Here is a 20,476-nt window from a genome sequence, read left to right as displayed (position 1 = left end):
CCTCTGTGTCCCCAGAGTGCCCTCAAATGTCCCCTACCCCGTTCCAAAGTGTCCCCACTGAGTCACAGAGTTCTTGTCGTGTCCCAAAATGCCAAAGACTGGTCTGAAGAGCCCCCATGTGTCCCATCATGTCCCCAAAGAGTCTCCAGCTGTCCCCTACAGCCCCAAAGAGCCCCGATTTGCCCCTAAAGTGCCCCCAAATGTCCCCTCCTCTGTTCCTAAAGTGTCCCCATTGAACCACAGAGTTCCCACTGGGACCCAATGTGCCCCAAAGTGTCCCCCGGTGTCCCCATACCCCACACCAAACCGTTCCCATTGAATCACAGAGATCCCATGGTGCCCCAAAGTGCCTCAGTGTCCCCGCTGTGTCCCCAAGTGCCCCCGTTGACTCACAAAGTGTCCCCACATGTCCCGCTCCCCATCCCAAAGTGTCCCCGTTGAATCACAGGGATCCCATGGTGCCCCAGAGGGCCCCAAAGTGTCCCCATGGCATCCCAAGCCACCCCCGTTATGTCCCAAAGTGTCCCCATGATGCCCCAAGGTGCCCCAGTTGTCCCCCAAACCGTCCTCACTGTGCCCTGTCCCCATGGGGTCCCAAAGCATTGCTGTGCTGTCCCCCTTATCCCCACGTCCCCACTGATGTCCCCATTGTTGTCCCAGTGTCCATATATCCCCACCAGTGTCCCCATGTCCCCACTGGAGTTCTAATGTCCTTGACGGTGTCCTCACTTCCCTGATGTTGTCCCCGTGTCCCCATGTCCCCACTGTTGTCCCCTTTTCCCCAGCGGTGTCCCCACTGATGTCCCTATGCCTCCGATGGTGTCTCTGTGTCCCTGACGGTGTCCCCACGTCCCCATTGATGTCCCCACCTCTCTGATGGTGTCCCCATGTCCCTGATGGTGTCTCTGTGTCCCCATCTTCCCCCTGGTGTCCCCATGTCACCAAACTGTCCTCATGTCCTTACAATCTCTTTATTGAGGAGCACCGCTCCCGGCCACGCATCTCCACACCCCGTCCTGGGTGTCCCCTCCCCACAGGGTCCATGTCACCGTCCCCAGCGGTGTCCCCATCCCTTGTGCCACCTTCAGGTGCTGTCACCCACAGTCTGATGCCCCTGAGTCCCAATGGTGTCCCCATGGTGTCCCCATGGTGTCTCCGTGGTGTCCCTTCGGTGTCCCCATGGCGTCCCCCACGGTGTCCTCATGGTGTCACATGGTGTCACATGGTGTCCCCATGATGTCCTCATGATGTCCGCATGGTGTCCTCATGGTGTCTTCATCATGTCCCCATGGTGTCCTCATGATGTTCTTGTGGTGTCCCCATCATGTCCCCACCATGTCCTCATGATGTCTCCGTGGTGTCTTCATTGTGTCCCCATGCTGTCCTCGCGGTGTCCCCACGGTGTCCTCGCGGTGTCCCTGTGTTGTCCCCATGTCACGCGCTACCCGTCAGGGAAGATGTGTCCGTACTGGTTGAGGATGAGCTCCACCACCTGGTTCTGGAACACCATGTGCACAGCCATGCTGCCCTCCTCGCTCGGCGCCCGCAGCAGCGTTGGGCCGAAGACGATGGCGACGCTCTGCACCGACATGCGGTTCTCCTCCTTGAACTCGACCACCCTGCGGCAGGACGAGGGACAGCGTCACCACTGGGCCCCGAAATGGGACCCCAGCCCCCGAAATGGGACCCCAGCCCCCTAAGTGGGACCCCAGCCCCCAAAATGGGACCCCAACCCCTGAAATGGGACCCCAGCCCCCAAAATGGGATCCCAGCCCCCTAAGTGGGACCCCAGCCCCCAAAATGGGACCCCAGCCCCCTAAGTGGGACCCCAACCCCTGAAATGGGACCCCATCCCCCTAAATGGGACCCCAGCCCCCTAAGTGGGACCCCAACCCCTGAAATGGGACCCCATCCCCCTAAATGGGACCCCAACCCCTGAAATGGGACCCCAGCCCCCAAAATGGGACCCCAGTCCCCTAAGTGGGACCCCAGCCCCGGAAATGGGACCCCAGCCCCCAAAATGGGACCCCAGCCCCCTAAGTGGGACCCCAACCCCTGAAATGGGACCCCAGCCCCCGAAATGGGACCCCAGCCCCCTAAGTGGGACCCCACCCGCGGGGCTCTGCAGGACCTCTCAATCCCCATCACAGTGGAGTTACGCAGACCCCCGAGGCCCCCATGGGGATCTGGAGGATCCTAAGACGGGTTCCTATGGAGATCCCCAAACCAGTCCCACTGGGATTCTGGAGGACCCCGAGACCAGATTCTATAGGGAACCCCAGAGCCTGGTTCTTATTGGGTTCTGGAGGACCCCCAAATCTGTTCCTGTGGGGGGCCCCAGCACCAGTCCCTATGGGGCTCTGGAGGACCCCAAGACCAGTTCCTGTGGATCCCCAAACCAGCTTCAATGGAAGTCTGGAGAACTCCAAGAGTGGTTCCTATTGGGAGCCCCCAAATCCCAGTCCTGTGGGACCCTCTAAAACCCATCCCTGTGGGGCTCTGCAAGAACCCAAGACTGGTTCCTATGGGGAATCCCAAAGCCAGTCCCTATGGGGCTCTGGAGGACCCCAAGATCTGTTCCTATGAGGAAGCCCAACACCGGTACCTGTGGGGCTCTGCAGGACCCCAAGGCCCATTCCTATGGAGATCCCCAAACCAGTCCCTAGTGGGGCCCTGGAGGACCCCGAGATTTGTTCCTGTATGAGGAACCCCAAGACCCATCCCTGTGAGGATGTGGGGAACACCCAGACCTGTTCCCGCGGGGAGCCCCACAGCCAGACCCCGTGTGGCTTTGCCTAAACCCAGAACCTGGTCCACCTGAGGTCGCAGGGGTCCCTGAAACCTGGCCTCTCCCTCCATGCCCCCCAAGCGTCTTCAGATTGGACCCAACCCCACGACGCGGCCCCGTCCCCCCTCCGCCTTGGTGGCCCCATGGCGGGCCACGCGGCGTCACCTGCAGAGGTGCCCAAAGAGGACCTCCATGGTGTCGTGGTTGGCGGGCGGCAGCGAGCGCACGAGGTCACGGATGCAGCGTCCCTTCAGCACCGGGTCCTGCATCTCTGCAAGGGGACGGGATGCGGTGTGGGGCGGTGATGCTGGAGGACGGGCCGCCCCCCGTGTCCCCGTCCCCGTCCCCATCCCTTACTGATGGCGGCGATGAACTTGTCAAAGTGCCCAAAGGGGACGAGCGGCTCCGGCAGCTCGCGGAAGAACAGCTTGAGGGCACCGGTGATGACGTGGACGTCTTCCCAGCGCCCGTCGTCCAGGTCCAGGTGCTCCTCTGCGGGGACACGGGGACACCTCGGACACGGGACACCCACCAGGTGGCATTTGGGGACACCCCTGGGACATGGGCACAGTACCGTGGTCCACTTTGTAGCGCAGCTTCTGGATGGTGGCCAGGTTGCCGCTGACCCGGTAGAGCCCGTCGATGTCCAGCCCTGAGGGGTGACAACTGCCGGTCATCCAGGTGGCGCTGCCACCAATGTGGTGACAGCGGGTGGCACTTTGAGCACAGATGTGTCAACGCATGGCCACAACCCAGCGGATTTTGGGGGGAAACCCAACGGGATTCCCTGACCTCAAAGCCGGGCTTTGCCTGGGGAGAACGCCACCCCCCACCCCGTGCCCCCAGGGCTGTCCCCACACGGTCATCCAGGTGGCACTGCGCAGTGACAGCCAGTGGCACTTTTAGCATGGCCACGGCGACACACAGCTCCAACCCGATGGATTTTGGGGGGAACCCCATGGGATTCCCTACTGTCAAAGCTGAGCTTACGCCAGCGAGAGTCACCACCCCACCCCGTGTCCCCACGTCCCCAGGGCTGTTCCCACATGGTCACTGGTGGCACCAGGGTGGGGACAGCCAGTGCCATCTCACAACTCCAACCCAATGGTTTTTTGGGAAGCCCCGATGGGATTCCTCATCAAACTTGGACTTTCCTGATTGAGAGAAGTGATGCCACCACCCCGCCCCCATGTCCCCACATCCCCACATCTCCATGTCCCCACATCTCCATGTCCCCACATCCCCACGTCCCCACATCCCCACATCCCCACATCCCCACGTCCCCACATCCCCACATCCCCACATCTCCATGTCCCCACATCCCCATGTCCCCACATCCCCATGTCCCCACATCTCCATGTCCCCACATCCCCATGTCCCCACATCTCCATGTCCCCACATCCCCATGTCCCCACATCCCCACGTCCCCACATCCCCACATCCCCACATCTCCATGTCCCCACGTCCCCATGTCCCCACATCCCCACGTCCCCACATCCCCACGTCCCCACATCTCCATGTCCCCACATCCCCACGTCCCCACATCTCCATGTCCCCACGTCCCCATGTCCCCACATTCCCATATCCCCATGTCTCCATGTTGCCACAATCCCATCCCCACATCCCCAAATCCTCGCATCCCCACGTCCCCACGTTGGCACCTCTCCTCTCCACGCTCTGGATGCACTGCTGGACAAACCGTGGCACCGTGCCGTGCTCCCGCTCACACAGCGCTTGCAGCGAGCACCCAAAAACCTGATCTGGGGGAAAAAAGGGGAGGTGGGCACGGGCGGGAGGCGACATCCTGGGGACACCCAGGGCACATCCCTACCTTTGATGTAGCCACGCTCACGCAGGGACTGCAGCGTCGGCCGCCGCTGGAGGAATTTGCGGAGCTTGTTGCGCACTTTGCTGGAATCGCTGTCGCCTGGGCTGGGTGCTGTGGGAGGGGGCAGGGTGAGCATCGCCCGCGGGGACGTCGGGGCGGCGCTCGCCCGCTGCCCTCCTCTCCTCACCGCCCAGCTTCTCCCGCGAGCCGAACTCCGTCCCGCTCTCGGCGTCCTCCTCGGTGGGGACATCGGAGCCCTGGGGGGCAGCGGGGTCAGTCGGAGGGGTTTGGGGACGCGCGGGGGGACGCGGTTGCGCGGCCGCCCCTCACCATCAGCACGATGCTGTCGGCGATGGCCCGGTGCCACGTGGTGACGATCTGCTCCGAGTCGTGCTGGATGAGGAACTCGGAGCCCTCCCGCGTCCTCAGCTGGGGGTGGGACGCTTGGGGTGAGGGCTGACCCCGTAGGGTGACCCACGTCCCCGCGCCGTCCCCCCGCTCACCTCCAGCACGTGCTTCTTGCTGGATTTCTCCTTGCTGGCCCAGGCGATGGCGGCTCCACGCAGCTCCACCGTGTGCTCCGGGGTGGTCAGGGTGGTGGGGTGCCGCTGTGTGTGGGGACGGGGAGTCACCCCAGGACGCCGCTTTGGGCTTTTCTCCACCCAAAATGGGGCCCTCGGGGGCAGCGCTGTCCCCACGACCGCAGTGGGACCCGTCTGTCCCCACCCCGTGGCAACGAGGGGACCCTGCAGTTGTGGGGGTCACCCGCATCTCCCTGTCCTGTGCCACCGTCTGTGGGTGACCCAAGGATCGCTGTCACCTTATGGGACAGCCCTGAACTGAGCCTGAGGGGTCTTTGGGGTGGGACTCTGCTGCTGTCAGCCCCGTCTGTGCTCCTGGCCGTCCGTGGGGGGCACGGCCCTTTTGGGCCTTATGGGGACAGGCTGTCCTGCCCCGTGTCCTGGCTCTGGATGCATTCCCCTTCACCAACTCCAACCCACTGATGCTGGAGACCCCAAGCCACCTCCCTGCTGTGGGGACAGCGGTGTCACCCTGTGCTGGCCCCATAAGCGCTGTGGGGTGTTGCAAGACCCCGGTGCAACTTCTGCATTCAGTGCTGGCTGTGGGCTGGGACAGGCATCGCTTCCTCCAACAGATGGTGCGTGTGACAGCAAGGCACGGGGCGCAGCACCCACATGCACCCACATGCACCCACACGGCACCTGCATGGCTTGGACACTCTGCCATGTCCCACACTGCCACCACGTGCAGCCCTGACCAAGGTCTGTCCTTGTGCCGTGGATCCCGACTCCACCCCACAGCTCCTGGCCTTACCCCAATGGTCCTGACCCACACCCCATAGGTTCTCACTGTCTCCTGTTCTGCTCTTGTCCTGTGGGTCCTGACTCCAACTCGACACATCCTGACCCCACACCATGGCTTTTCATCCTCTCCTACTGGGTGCCACACTTGTCCCATGGATTCTGATTCCACCCCCCGGCTCCTGGCCCCCTCCCATGGCTTCTGACTCCCCCCCATGTGTTTTGGCCCCCTCCCATGGTTCTCATCCTCTACCTTTGGGTTCTGCGCTTGTCCCATGGCTCCTGACCCCATCCCACCGGCCTTGGTCCCATCCTGTGGGTTCTTGCCCCCTCCTATTGGGGGCTGCCTTTATCTCATGGCTCCTGAGCCCATCCCGTGTGTTCCTGCCCTCTCCTGTTGGGTTCCTTCTTGTCCTTTGCATCCTGACCCCATCCCACGAGTCCTGGTCCCACCCCACGGCTCCTGGCCCCCTCCCATGGATTCCCTCCCTCTCCGCTCGGGTGCCGCCCCTCCTGCGGCCCCATGGCGCTCACCAGGGCACCCGCAGCCGAGTGCTTGGAGTCCTTGAAGAAGGTCAGGATTCCGCCCTCCAGCACCGTCCAGGAGGAGCTCCAGTTTTTCCTGGGGTCAGAGGGAGGTGGGGGTCACAGCGGGGGCGGCGCGGCCACCCTTGTCCCCTTTGGAGGGACGCGGGGACGCACTCACCGTATCCGCTTCCCTCTGTCCATCGTCTTGGTCCTGTTGAGCACCCCGGCCTTGTCAAGGCTTTTGAGCTGGAGAGGAAGGCGCAGCGTCAGCTCTGCCCCGGCCTGCAGAGCCCCCCAGATCTGCGTGCTCCCACGTCCCCACGCTGTCCCAGGATGCTCACCTTCTCCTCGCGGAGCCCTGGTGATGCCGGGTTGCCAGCTGGCCATGCGAGCAACCCGCTGTCCTGGCTGGAGCTGCTGCTGGCCCGCTGGTGGAGGCCACCTGCCAGGACCTGGGGACAGACGCCAGCCATCATCCTCATCCTCATCCCCATCCTCATCCTCATCCTCATCCACATCCTCATCCTTATCCTCATCCTCATCCTCATCCTTATCCTTATCCTCATCCTCATCCTCATCCTCATCCTCATCCTCATCCTCATCCTCATCCTTATCCTCATCCTCATCCTCATCCTTATCCTCATCCTCATCCCCATCCTCATCCCCATCCTCATCCTCATCCTCATCCCCATCCTCATCCCCATCCTCATCCTCATCCTCATCCTCATTCCCATCCTCATCCTCATCCCCATCCTCATCCTCATCCTCATCCTCATCCCCATCCTCATCCCCATCCCCATCCTCATCCTCATCCTCATCCCCATCCCCATCCTCATCCCCATCCTCATCCTCATCCTCATCCCCATCCTCATCCTCATCCTCATCCCCATCCTCATCATCATCCTCATCCTCATCCTCATCCTCATCCTCATCCTCATCCCCATCCTCATCCTCATCCTCATCCTCATCCCATCATCCTCATCCCCATCCCCATCCTCATCCTCATCCTCATCCTCATCCCCATCCTCATCCTCATCCTCATCCCCATCCTCATCCTCATCATCCTCATCCTCATCCTCATCCCCATCCTCATCCTCATCCCCATCCTCATCCTCATCCCATCCTCATCCCCATCCCCATCCTCATCCTCATCCTCATCCCCCTCCCCATCCTCATCCTCATCCTCATCCCCATCCCCATCCTCATCCCCATCCTCATCCTCATCCTCATCCCCATCCTCATCCCCATCCTCATCCCCATCCTCATCCTCATCCTCATCCTCCCCATCCTCATCCTCATCCTCATCCCCATCCCCATCCTCATCCCCATCCTCATCCTCATCCTCATCCATCCTCATCCTCATCCCCATCCTCATCCTCATCCTCATCCCCATCCCCATCCTCATCCTCATCCTCATCCTCATCCTCATCCTCATCCTCATCCCCATCCTCATCCCCATCCCCATCCTCATCCTCATCCCCATCCTCATCCTCATCCCCATCCTCATCCTCATCCTCATCCTCATCCCCATCCTCATCCTCATCCCCATCCTCATCCTCATCCTCATCCTCATCCTCATCCCATCCTCATCCTCATCCCCATCCTCATCCTCATCCTCATCCTCATCCCCATCCTCATCCTCATCCCCATCCTCATCCTCATCCTCATCCCCATCCTCATCCTCATCCCCATCCTCATCCTCATCCTCATCCTCATCCTCATCCTCATCCTCATCCCCATCCTCATCCTCATCCCCATCCTCATCCTCATCCTCATCCTCATCCCCATCCTCATCCTCATCCTCATCCCCATCCCCATCCTCATCCCCATCCTCATCCTCATCCTCATCCTCATCCTCATCCTCATCCTCATCCTCATCCTCATCCTCATCCTCATCCTCATCCCCATCCCCATCCTCATCCTCATCCTCATCCTCATCCTCATCCTCATCCTCATCCTCATCCTCATCCTCATCCCCATCCTCATCCTCATCCCCATCCTCATCCTCATCCCCATCCCCATCCTCATCCCCATCCCCATCCTCATCCTCATCCTCATCCCCATCCTCATCCTCATCCTCATCCCCATCCTCATCCCCATCCCCATCCTCATCCTCATCCTCATCCTCATCCTCATCCTCATCCCCATCCCCATCCTCATCCTCATCCCCATCCTCATCCTCATCCCCATCCCCATCCTCATCCCCATCCCCATCCTCATCCCCATCCCCATCCTCATCCCCATCCCCATCCTCATCCTCATCCTCATCCCCATCCTCATCCTCATCCTCATCCTCATCCTCATCCCCATCCCCATCCTCATCCCCATCCCCATCCTCATCCCCATCCTCATCCTCATCCCCATCCTCATCCTCATCCCCATCCCCATCCTCATCCCCATCCCCATCCTCATCCCCATCCTCATCCTCATCCTCATCCTCATCCTCATCCCCATCCCCATCCTCATCCCCATCCCCATCCTCATCCCCATCCTCATCCTCATCCCCATCCCCATCCTCATCCCCATCCCCATCCTCATCCTCATCCTCATCCCCATCCCCATCCTCATCCTCATCCTCATCCTCATCCCCATCCCCATCCTCATCCCCATCCCCATCCTCATCCCCATCCTCATCCTCATCCCCATCCTCATCCTCATCCCCATCCCCATCCTCATCCCCATCCCCATCCTCATCCCCATCCTCATCCTCATCCTCATCCTCATCCTCATCCTCATCCTCATCCTCATCCTCATCCTCATCCTCATCCTCATCCTCATCCTCATCCCCATCCTCATCCCCATCCTCATCCTCATCCTCATCCCCATCCTCATCCCCATCCTCATCCTCATCCCCATCCTCATCCTCATCCCCATCCCCATCCTCATCCCCATCCTCATCCCCATCCTCATCCCCATCCTCATCCCCATCCTCATCCCCATCCTCATCCCCATCCTCATCCTCATCCCCATCCCCATCCTCATCCTCATCCTCATCCCCATCCCCATCCCCATCCTCATCCTCATCCCCGTCCTCATCCTCATCCCCATCCCCATCCTCATCCCCATCCTCATCCCCATCCTCATCCCCATCCTCATCCCCATCCTCATCCCCATCCTCATCCTCATCCCCATCCCCATCCTCATCCCCATCCCCATCCTCATCCTCATCCCCATCCTCATCCTCATCCCCATCCTCATCCCCATCCCCATCCTCATCCTCATCCTCATCCCCATCCTCATCCTCATCCCCATCCTCATCCCCATCCCCATCCCCATCCCCATCCTCATCCCCATCCCCATCCTCATCCTCATCCTCATCCTCATCCTCATCCTCATCCTCATCCTCATCACCTTTCCTATCCCTATCCTTATTCCTGTCCCCATTTTCACCTCTATCCCAATCCCAATCTTCATCTTCATCCCTATCCCCCCCCACATCCCCATCCCAACCCCATCCTCATCTTCATCCCCATCCATTTTCACCCCATCCCATCATCACACCCATCCCTGCCCTTATTGCCGCCCCCATTTTCGTCCCCATCCGTCCTCATCCTCATCCCCATCCCTGTTGCCATCCCCATCCTCATCCTCACCTTCATCCATTTTCACCCCCCCATCCTTACTCCCATTCCCCATTTTCACCCCCAACTCCACCCCATCCTCATTCCGATTCTTGTCCCCATCCTCGCCCCCATCCCTGCTGCCATTCCGCCCTCATCCTTACCTTCATCTTCATCCCCCCCCTTTCCTCCCCCCCCCGACCCCATACCGTCTCGGTGCCGCGTGGCTCCCGCTCCCCAGGGGCTCCGTCCCACCGTGGGGACCCCGCCAGCTCCTGGTGCCACCGGGGGGGCGGGCAGGGAGCCGCCCCCCACCGGAAGGAGCCCGGGGGCGAGCCGTCCTCCTCGGGGCAGGGCTCCAGCTCGTCTGCAGACAGCTCGGGGTAATCGGCCTCGGGGGTGGGCGGCTGCGGGGCGGGCGGGAAGGTGACCAGGAGTTCCCATCCCTGCCCCACTGCGTCCCCGCCGTGTCCCCATCGTGTCCCCATTGCACCTTCATTGCGTCCCCAGTGTCCCCACGTTGTGTCCCCACTGTGTCCTCATCGTGTTCCCACTGTATCCGTATTAAATCCCCACTGTGTCCCCACTGCATCCCCACTGTGTCCCCACTGCATCCCCACTGTGTCCCCACTGCATCCCCGTTGTGTCCCCATTATGCCCCCACTGTGTCCCCCTCACATCCCCACCGTGTCCCCGGTTTGTCCCCATTGTGTTCCCACTGCATCCCTGCTTTGTCCCCATTGCATCCCCCACAACCTCCCCATCGCATCCCCACTGTGTTCCCACTTTGTCCCCATTTTGTCGTGTCCCCCCACTGTGTCGTGTGCCCACCTCATCTCCACTGTGCCCCCATCACATCCCCATTTATTCCTGCTGAGTCCCCATTGTGTCCCCACTGCATCCCCTTTGTGTCCCCATCATGTCCCCACTGTGTCACATCCCCATCCCCACCTCATCTCCACTGTGTCCCCACTGTCCCCCATCGCATCCCCATTGTCTTCCCTCTGAGTCCCCATCGTGTCCCCACTGCATCCCCACTGCATCCCCACTCTTCCCCCCCGTGTCCCCATCGCACCCCTGCTCCCCGCAGTCTCACCCTGTGCTCCATGGGGCTGTAGGGCGCCGTTCCCATCTCCGCATCCCAGTGCCCATCTCCCACGCTCTGTGGGTCCCACAGCCCCTCTCCAGTCGCCGAATCACAGCACAGCGCCGGCCTGCTCGGCTCCTCCTGGTGTCCCCACATGGGGGGGGAGGCGCCGGGACTCACGGCATCGACGTCCAGCTCCAAGGGCCGCTCCCACGTCGTCTCCCCGGTGCTGGGGTTGTAATAAAACAAAAGTCCCGACTCCGAGTCGCGGTGGGTCTCCCAGTCGGCGCTGTGGGGCGGGCAGGGGGGCAGCGGGGCCGGGCCGCATGAGGCGGCTTCCAGCTGCAGCTCCTGCAGGTTGAGGTAGATGTGGGCTGAGGGCTCCTCTGGTTCTCGGCGCTCCTGCGGGGACGTGGGGGCGTCAGCGAGGGGGATGGGGGTCCAGAGAGCAGCACCCCAACATCAGCACCCATCATCAGCACCCAACATCAGCACCTCAACATCAGCACACCAACATCAGCACCCCAACATCAGCACCCAACATCAGCACCCAACATCAGCACCCATCATCAGCACCCAACATCAGCACCCCAACATCAGCACCCAACATCAGCACCCCAACATCAGCACCCAACATCAGCACTCCAACATCAGCACCCTTCATCAGCACCCAACATCAGCACCCAACATCATCACCCATCATCAGCACCCAACATCAGCACCCATCATCAGCACCCCAACATCAGCACCCAACATCAGCACCCATCATCAGCACCCCATCATCAGCACCCAACATCAGCACCTCAACATCAGCACCCCAACATCAGCACCCCAACATCAGCACCCAACATCAGCACCCATCATCAGCACCCCAACATCAGCACCCAACATCAGCACCTCAACATCAGCACCCAACATCAGCACCCCATCATCAGCACCCCAACATCAGCACCCAACATCAGCACCCAACATCAGCACCCCAACATCAGCACCCAAACATCAGCACCCAACATCAGCACCCAACATCAGCACCCAACATCAGCACCCATCATCAGCACCCAACATCAGCACCCCAACATCAGCACCCAACATCAGCACTCCAACATCAGCACCCTTCATCAGCACCCAACATCAGCACCCAACATCATCACCCATCATCAGCACCCAACATCAGCACCCATCATCAGCACCCCAACATCAGCACCCAACATCAGCACCCAACATCAGCACCCAACATCAGCACTCCAACATCAGCACCCAACATCAGCACCCAACATCAGCACCCAACATGAGCACTCCAACATCAGCACCCAACATCAGCACTCCAACATCAGCACCCAACATCAGCACCCAACATCAGCACTCCAACATCAGCACCCCAACATCAGCACCCCAACATCAGCACCCAACATCAGCACCCCAACATCAGCACCCAACATCAGCACCCCAACATCAGCACCCCAACATCAGCACCCAACATCAGCACCCAACATCAGCACCCAACATCAGCACTCCAACATCAGCACCCAACATCAGCACCCAACATCAGCACCCAACATCAGCACCAAACATCAGGACCCATCATCAGCATCCAACATCAGCACCCCAACATCAGCACCCAACATCAGCACCCCAACATCAGCACCCCAACATCAGCACCCAACATCAGCACCCAACATCAGCACCCCAACATCAGCACCCAACATCAGCACCCCAACATCAGCACCCCAACATCAGCACCCATCATCAGCACCCAACATCAGCACCTCAACATCAGCACCCAACATCAGCACCCAACATCAGCACCCCAACATCAGCACCCAACATCAGCACCCAACATCAGCACCCCAACATCAGCACCCAACATCTGCAAACAACATCAGCACCCAACATCAGCACCCAACATCAGCACCCCAACATCAGCACCCCAACATCAGCACCCCAACATCAGCACCCCAACATCAGCACCCAACATCAGCACCCCAACATCAGCACCCCAACATCAGCACCCATCATCAGCACCCAACATCAGCACCTCAACATCAGCACCCAACATCAGCACCCAACATCAGCACCCAACATCAGCACCTCAACATCAGCACCCAACATCAGCACCCCAACATCAGCACCCAACATCTGCAAACAACATCAGCACCCAACATCAGCACCCAACATCAGCACCCCAACATCAGCACCCAACATCAGCACCTCAACATCAGCACTCCAACATCAGCACCCCAACATCAGCACCCCAACATCAGCACCCAACATCAGCACCCCAACATCAGCACCCAACATCAGCACCCCAACATCAGCACCCCAACATCAGCACCCAACATCAGCACCCAACATCAGCACCCAACATCAGCACTCCAACATCAGCACCCAACATCAGCACCCAACATCAGCACCCAACATCAGCACCCAACATCAGCACCTCAACATCAGCACCCAACATCAGCACCCAACATCAGCACCCAACATCAGCACCCAACATCAGCACCCAACATCAGAACCCAACATCAGCACCCAACATCAGCACCCAACATCAGCACCCAACATCAGCACCAATAATCAGAACCCAACATCAGCACCCAACATCAGCACCCAACATCAGCACCAATAATCAGAACCCAACATGAGCACCCAACATCAGCACCCAACATCAGCACCAATAATCAGAACCCAACATCAGCACCCAACATCAGCACCCATCATCAGCACCCATCATCAGCACGCAACATCAGCACCCAACATCAGAACCCCAACATCAGCAACCAACATCAGCACCCATCATCAGCACCCAACATCAGCACCTCAACATCAGCACCCCAACATCAGCACCCAACATCAGCACCCAACATCAGCACCCAACATCAGAACCCAACATCAGCACCCAACATCAGCACCAAACATCAGCACCCCAACATCAGCACCCAACATCAGCACCCAACATCAGCACCAAACATCAGCACCCCAACATCAGCACCCATCATCAGCACCCAACATCAGCACCCCAACATCAGCACCCAACATCAGCACCCCAACATCAGCACCCATCATCAGTACCCAACATCAGCACCCAACATCAGCACCCATCATCAGCACCCAACATCAGCACCCATCATCAGCACCCCAACATCAGCACCCAACATCAGCACCCAACATCAGCACCCAACATCAGCACCCATCATCAGCACCCCAACATCAGCACCCAACATCAGCACCCAACATCAGCACCCCAACATCAGCACCCAACATCAGCACCCAACATCAGCACCCCAACATCAGCACCCATCATCAGCACCCCAACATCAGCACCCAACATCAGCACCCAACATCAGCACCCCAACATCAGCACCCAACATCAGCACCCAACATCAGCACCCATCATCAGCACCCCAACATCAGCACCCCAACATCAGCACCCCAACATCAGCACCCAACATCAGCAGCTCAACATCAGCACCCATCATCAGCACCCAACATCAGCACCCAACATCAGCACCCAACATCAGCACCTCAACATCAGCACCCAACATCAGCACCCAACATCAGCACCCATCATCAGCACCTCAAAATCAGCACCCCAACATCAGCACCTCAACATCAGCACCCCAACATCAGCACCCAACATCAGCACCCCAACATCAGCACCCCAACATCAGCACCCAACATCAGCACCCAACATCAGCACCCCAACATCAGCACCCCAACATCAGCACCCCAACATCAGCACCCCAACATCAGCACCCATCATCAGCACCCAACATCAGCACCTCAACATCAGCACCCCAACATCAGCACCCAACATCAGCACCCAACATCAGCACCCGAACATCAGCACCCGAACATCAGCACCCAACATCAGCACCTCAACATCAGCACCCAACATCAGCACCTCAACATCAGCACCCAACATCAGCACCCCAACATCAGCACCCAACATCAGCACCCAACATCAGCACCCAACATCAGCACCCCAACATCAGCACCCCAACATCAGCACCCATCATCAGCACCCATCATCAGCACCCCAATATCAGCACCTCAACATCTGCACCCAACATCAGCACCCAACATCAGCACCCCAACATCAGCACCCCAACATCAGCACCCAACATCAGCACCCAACATCAGCACCCAACATCAGCACCCCAACATCAGCACCCAACATCAGCACCCATCATCAGCACCCCAACATCAGCACCTCAGCATCAGCACCCCAACATCAGCACCCATCATCAGCACCCAACATCAGCACCCAACATCAGCACCTCAACATCAGCACCCAACATCAGCACCTCAACATCAGCACCTCAACATCAGCACCCAACATCAGCACCCAACATCAGCACCTCAACATCAGCACCCAACATCAGCACCCAACATCAGCACCCAACATCAGCACCCATCATCAGCACCCATCATCAGCACCCCAACATCAGCACCCATCATCAGCACCCAACATCAGCACCCAACATCAGCACCTCAACATCAGCACCCCAACATCAGCACCCAACATCAGCACCCAACATCAGCACCTCAACATCAGCACCCAACATCAGCACCCAACATCAGCACCCCAACATCAGCACCCATCATCAGCACCCATCATCAGCACCCAACATCAGCACCCCAACATCAGCACCCAACATCAGCACCTCAACATCAGCACCCAAACTCATCAGCACCCAACGCAGACCCCTAACAAACCCCACTCCTGCACCCCGATTTCTGCACCCCAGTGTCTGCATTCCAGCTCAGCACCCCAACATCTGCACCCATCATTGGCCCCCCAACATCTCCCTCCTGCTCCTGACCCCCAAACATCAGCACCCAAAGGTCTGCACCCCAACAAACATCTGGTCCCATGTCTGCACCCCAATATCTGCACCCATCACATCGGCACCCCTTTCTGTGCCCCATCGCCGGCCCCCCCAACATCAGCACCCCAACATCGGCCCCTCAGCATCGCCCCCCATATCTGTGCCCCACGAGCTGCTCCCTAAAGTTTGCATCCAACCCATCTGCCTCAACCCCAGCACCCCAAACTCTGCCCCCCAACATCACCCCCCCAATATCTGCACCCCACCATCGACGCCCATCTCACTGGCATCCCATATGAATCCCAAATCTGCCCCCCGGCAAATTCCTGGCCCCACATCTGCACCCCAACATCTGCATCCCACCGTTGGCCCCCCAGCATCAGCCCCCCCAAATTGGCCCCCAATATCTTCACCCCAACCTCAGCATCCCAATATTGGCCCCCCCAAATCCCAACGCTGGAACCCCAATATTGGCCCCCCAACATCTGCATCCCACCATCAGCCTCCAACTCATCAGCGCCCCATACAGCCCCCCATAAACGTCTGGCCCCACATCTGCCCCCCAACATCCCTTTATGCTCCCCAATATCGGCCCCCCAATATCCGCATCCATCTCATCCAGCCCCAACAGCCGACCCACCCCATAGGAACCCCAACGCCTGCCCCCCAAATCTGCCCCCAACGCCTGCACTTTTGGAGCACTTTTGGAGCACTTTGGGATTCCTGGGACTTTGGGGTCACTTTGGGATCCCACCTCATCGACAACCCAACATCTGACTCCCCCCGGCCCCCTGCTCCCCCCTCGCAGCCCCCCCCGCCCTCCACTTCCTGCACCCCCAGCTCCCCACTCTGCATCCATCTGAGGCTGACGGCGCCGCCACCGCACCCCAAAATAAACGCCCATTTCCGCCCAGACGTGTGGGGCTGCCTATGGGGCTGCTTATGGGGCTGCCTATGGGGCTGCTTATGGGGCTGCCTATGGGGCTGCCTATGGGGCCGACCCACCCTGAGCCCCACACCGAGGATGGGACCCCTGGCTCCGTCCCCGCGCTCCGCGCACCCCAACTTTCGCCTCTTCCCCATTTTGCCCTGTTGCATCCGACAGCCTTCGAAGCTGCCCCACAGCTTCCTGTCCCCGCGTCCCCACGGGTGACAACACCCCACCGGGGGCAGAGGGGCCCCCCGCCCTCCTCCCGGCAGGGACACATCCCCATAGGGTGCGTGACCCCAAGCAGGAAGAGGCAGCCAACCCACAGTTACCCTTTGCTCTCCGCCTTTACGACCTGCGACGGCAATGGGGACAAAGTCTCCTCGCCGTGGCCCCACCGCCCCACGCTGCCCCACGCCGCCCCATAGCGAGCTGCCCCCATCCCCTGCCCACCCCATACCTCGCCCCGGTGCAGCGGCCGCCACTCACGGCTGTGGGATCGCTGCAGCATCCCGGCGCTTTGGGGTCGGGATGCTCCAATGGGATCCGTGGGGTTGGGGTGTCCCAGCGGGGACGCTGCGCTATGGGGAGCTCTATGGGGTCGGGGCGCTGGGTGGCCCCGCTGTGGCTCTGGGCGCGCCGTGTGCTTCCTGTTGGTGTTATGGGGCGGAAGAGCAGCGCTCCCCAGATGCGGAATTGCCTCCTGGGAGGGCTGTGGGGCGGGCAGAAGGGCTGCGCATGTGGGGCTGAGGCTGCGAAATGTCCCATAAGGGTTTCTCCCACCTGGGCGATGTCACCGGCCCGGCAGCGCTTGGGAAAGGCGAGGAATGCGGGGGGACGGCAACACCCCGCAGCTCTGCCCCATAGCACAGCGCAGCCCTACGGCACGGGGTGCGCAGCAGAAAAAACCCCACTGGCGAATCCCGAGGCGATGGGGCTGGGAGCGCGGGGCTGAGCCCAGGGACGCATGAATGGTGGTGTGGGGCTGAGATCGGGATTGGGGTCGGCGTTGGGTTTAGGGCTGGCATTGGGGTCCTGGTGCTGGCACGTGTCCCCCCCCCTTTAAGCGCAAGGTGATCCCAAAGAGGCGCTGGGCCGTGGGGAGGACGCGAGACCCCGCGGTGCTGCTGTGCCCCACAGGTGGGTCGACCCCGCTGTCGGACGCCCCATAGAGAACGGGATCAGGGAGCAGCCCCTCAGCCACCCCACGTAAGGGACCCCCCAGAAGGGCCCCTCCTTACCTACAGGTGTGGGTGAGCTCTGTGGGGTGGCACCCCCCGCTCCCCTCCCTCCCCAGGTGACACCCGCCCTACAAGGGAGGAGCTGCTGCGGTTCCCTGTTAACCCTTTTCTGCCTCTTTTTGCCCCATAACAGCGCCGGGATGGAGGGACCCCGACGGCCCCATTCTGCAGCGCCACAGGGGGATGAACACAGCGGCCGGCCCCACAGCCTGCCCCACTGCGCGACACTGCGGGGCGGCCCTGGGAGCCCCCCTGTGCCATGTGGGAGACGTCGGGATGATGGCAGTGAGGGACAGCACCGATCCTACAGCCCCACATCCTGCACACAGTGGGTGGCACTGCCTGTCCCCGCGTCCCCTCTTGGCACATCCGACCCCAAAATGTGGGGAGTCCCCGTCCCCATGTCCCCCTGTGCCCCCTGGGGATGGAGAGACGAAAAAGTGAAAGGGATGGGGACACAGAAACCCCAAAGGGATGGAGACACAAAAACCCCAAAGGGATGGGGACTGCAGGCCCTGGGGAGCCCTGTCCCTGTCCCACCCCATGGGATGGGGAACCGAAACCCACAGGATGGGGACACTGAACCTTGAGGACCCCCATCCCTGTCCCAGTGCCACCCTATGGGATGGGGACACCAGACCCTGGGGAGCCGCGTCCCCGTCCCATTCCACCCCCAGGCGAGGGGTACTGAAGACGCTCTGCCCCACGGAGCACCGGTCGCTGATGCCCCACACGAAGCCCAGTGTGGGGACACCTATGGGGTGTCGCATACCTGCACCTCCCGCTGTCTCCTGGAGCTCTCGCCGGGGCTGGGCTCCACTCGTAACGTGGGGAACCCATAGGATCCCACCTCGTCGGGGTACAGCGGCTGCGGGGCGGCCATGGGGGGCAGCTCCTTGACGTACTGAGCGGGGACGTAGAAGGGCCGCGCATCGCCGCTCCTCCGGACGTGCCACCAGTGCTCGTTGGTGCGCCCCAAAAGCACGTAGCGCTCATTGGGGTGGATGGAGACCACGGTGCCGTCCTTGGTGCGGTACTCAAAGCCGTATTCCACCAAGACGTAGACCTCCTCCGCCTCCATGGCGGCCCTATAGGGCACAGCGCCCCGTCCCGGCTCGCCCCGCGTTGGGGCCCCGTGGCCCAACCTATTTCCTCCTCCCCAGGAGGGAGGGATGGGGCGATGGCGGCCGACGGGATGCGGCCGGTTCCTGCGGCAGGAAGGGCCCAACCCAGCGGCCTCGGGGTCTGCGGGGAGGGGGCAGCCGGCCGTGGGGTCCTCGGTGCCGGTTCCGACCCTCTTGGTGCCCCATCACGGCTCCGGCTGTGGGGTGGAGCTGTGGGGCGGGGGACATCGATTGCGGGGTTTTCCCAGCGGGGTTTGTTTGCTTGTGGGTCCCTCGGCCTGCGGCTCTTGGGGTCTGCGGGACGGCGGATGTCGATCGCGAGGCTCCCCGGTGGGGTTTCCCCCCTTGGCGGGGGGTGATCACAGCCCCAGATGTGGGGTGGCGCTGTGGGGGGTGGGGGGAACATTGATCCCTAAGGTGCTCAATGGGGTTTGTTCCTTGCAGAGGTGCCAAAACGGCTCCAGGAACGGGGTGGTGCTGTGGGGTGGGCAGGAGCACCCAGCCCCACTGCTGCGATGGGAGAGGTGGGGGCACGCAGGCGCCGTGGGGCCACTCATCACCGAGGTCCCCAGTGGGGTTTTGTCCTCTCCTGGCGTCCCATCGCGGGGTGGTGCTGTGGGGCAGAGGACACCGATCCCGGGGGGCTGCAGTGGGGTCGGCCCTCTCCTGGGGTCCCATAGGGCTGCGGGCGGAGCTGTGGGGTGGCTGGATGGAGGCACCCCCACCCCACTGCTGGGGGAGGAGGGGGAGCGACATCGGCCCAAGGGGCTCCAATGGGGTTTGTCCCATCGTGGCCCCAAGAGTGGGGTGGTGGGCACCGATCCCGGGGGTCTCCAGTGGGGTTTGTCCCCTCCAGGGCTGGGTCCTGTTATGGTCCCAAGCGTGGGGTGACGCTATGGGGGAGATGGGGTCGCCCTCAGACCCACTGCTGGAGGGTTGGGGGGGAAGGCAGCCAAGGGTTCGTGGCACTGATCCTGGGGGTCCCCAGTGGGGTTTGTCCCCTGGTGGGATCCCATCACATCCTCCGGCGTGGAGTGGATCTATGGGGCGGGTGGGGGGACCCGCAGTCCCACTGCTGGGGAAGGAAAGGGGTTGGGGAAAGGCAGGCTGGAAGGGTGGGGGGCACTGAGCCCGGGGTCCCCAGTGGCGTCTGACCCTTCGTGGGGTCCCAAAAGGGTGCAGTGTGTGGGGTGGAGCTGTGGGGTGGGCGCCGACCCCCCTGCGAGTCGGGGAGGGGCGGC

The 20,476-nt window shown here is 60.9% G+C and overlaps 1 protein-coding gene, 1 long non-coding RNA gene and 1 pseudogene across 4 annotated transcripts; all 3 read right to left on the bottom strand.

Annotated features, from left to right (window-relative positions):
• Window positions 1-957: 957 nt before the first annotated feature.
• Window positions 958-19,260, bottom strand: ARHGAP27 (Rho GTPase activating protein 27). Its single transcript, XM_052699613.1, has 15 exons — window positions 18,884-19,260; window positions 11,123-11,515; window positions 10,236-10,433; window positions 6,808-6,918; window positions 6,645-6,712; window positions 6,473-6,560; window positions 5,120-5,224; window positions 4,947-5,045; window positions 4,804-4,873; window positions 4,620-4,727; window positions 4,450-4,548; window positions 3,363-3,440; window positions 3,146-3,280; window positions 2,954-3,059; window positions 958-1,619 (listed from the first exon to the last, which is right to left on the bottom strand). The coding sequence occupies exons 1-15, from the start codon at window positions 19,190-19,192 to the stop codon at window positions 1,442-1,444; spliced, it is 2,145 nt and encodes a 714-aa protein (XP_052555573.1). The 5' UTR covers window positions 19,193-19,260; the 3' UTR covers window positions 958-1,441.
• On the bottom strand, window positions 12,270-15,534 carry LOC128088796 (uncharacterized). Of its 3 annotated transcripts, none has more exons than XR_008210392.1 (3): window positions 15,365-15,534; window positions 13,499-13,550; window positions 12,270-13,201 (listed from the first exon to the last, which is right to left on the bottom strand). It is a non-coding gene; the product is annotated as an uncharacterized LOC128088796 (long non-coding RNA). The 3 variants fall into 3 exon arrangements; XR_008210393.1 differs by having other exon boundaries at window positions 13,525-13,550; XR_008210394.1 differs by having other exon boundaries at window positions 13,512-13,550; window positions 15,378-15,534.
• LOC128088793 (uncharacterized) lies at window positions 17,335-18,889 on the bottom strand (annotated as a pseudogene).
• Window positions 19,261-20,476: the final 1,216 nt, after the last annotated feature.

Source organism: Tympanuchus pallidicinctus, unplaced genomic scaffold, assembly GCF_026119805.1.
Source record: "Tympanuchus pallidicinctus isolate F22 unplaced genomic scaffold, pur_lepc_1.0 scaffold37, whole genome shotgun sequence".
NCBI lineage: Eukaryota > Metazoa > Chordata > Aves > Galliformes > Phasianidae > Tympanuchus > Tympanuchus pallidicinctus.
This window is presented reverse-complemented; position numbering and strand designations above follow the sequence as displayed.

What these genes read in the sequence shown, in the direction of transcription:
- ARHGAP27 (XM_052699613.1), bottom strand. Translation starts at nt 19,192, where the DNA reads ATGGAGGCGGAGGAGGTCTACGTCTTGGTGGAATACGGCTTTGAGTAC. An exon ending in CTCGCGGGAGAAGCTGGGCG is followed by an intron (nt 4,728 to 4,803) that starts GTGAGGAGAGGA and finishes CCCCTCCCACAG; the next exon opens with CACCCAGCCCAGGCGACAGC. An exon ending in CCAGAGCGTGGAGAGGAGAG is followed by an intron (nt 3,441 to 4,449) that starts GTGCCAACGTGG and finishes GTCACCCCTCAG; the next exon opens with GGCTGGACATCGACGGGCTC.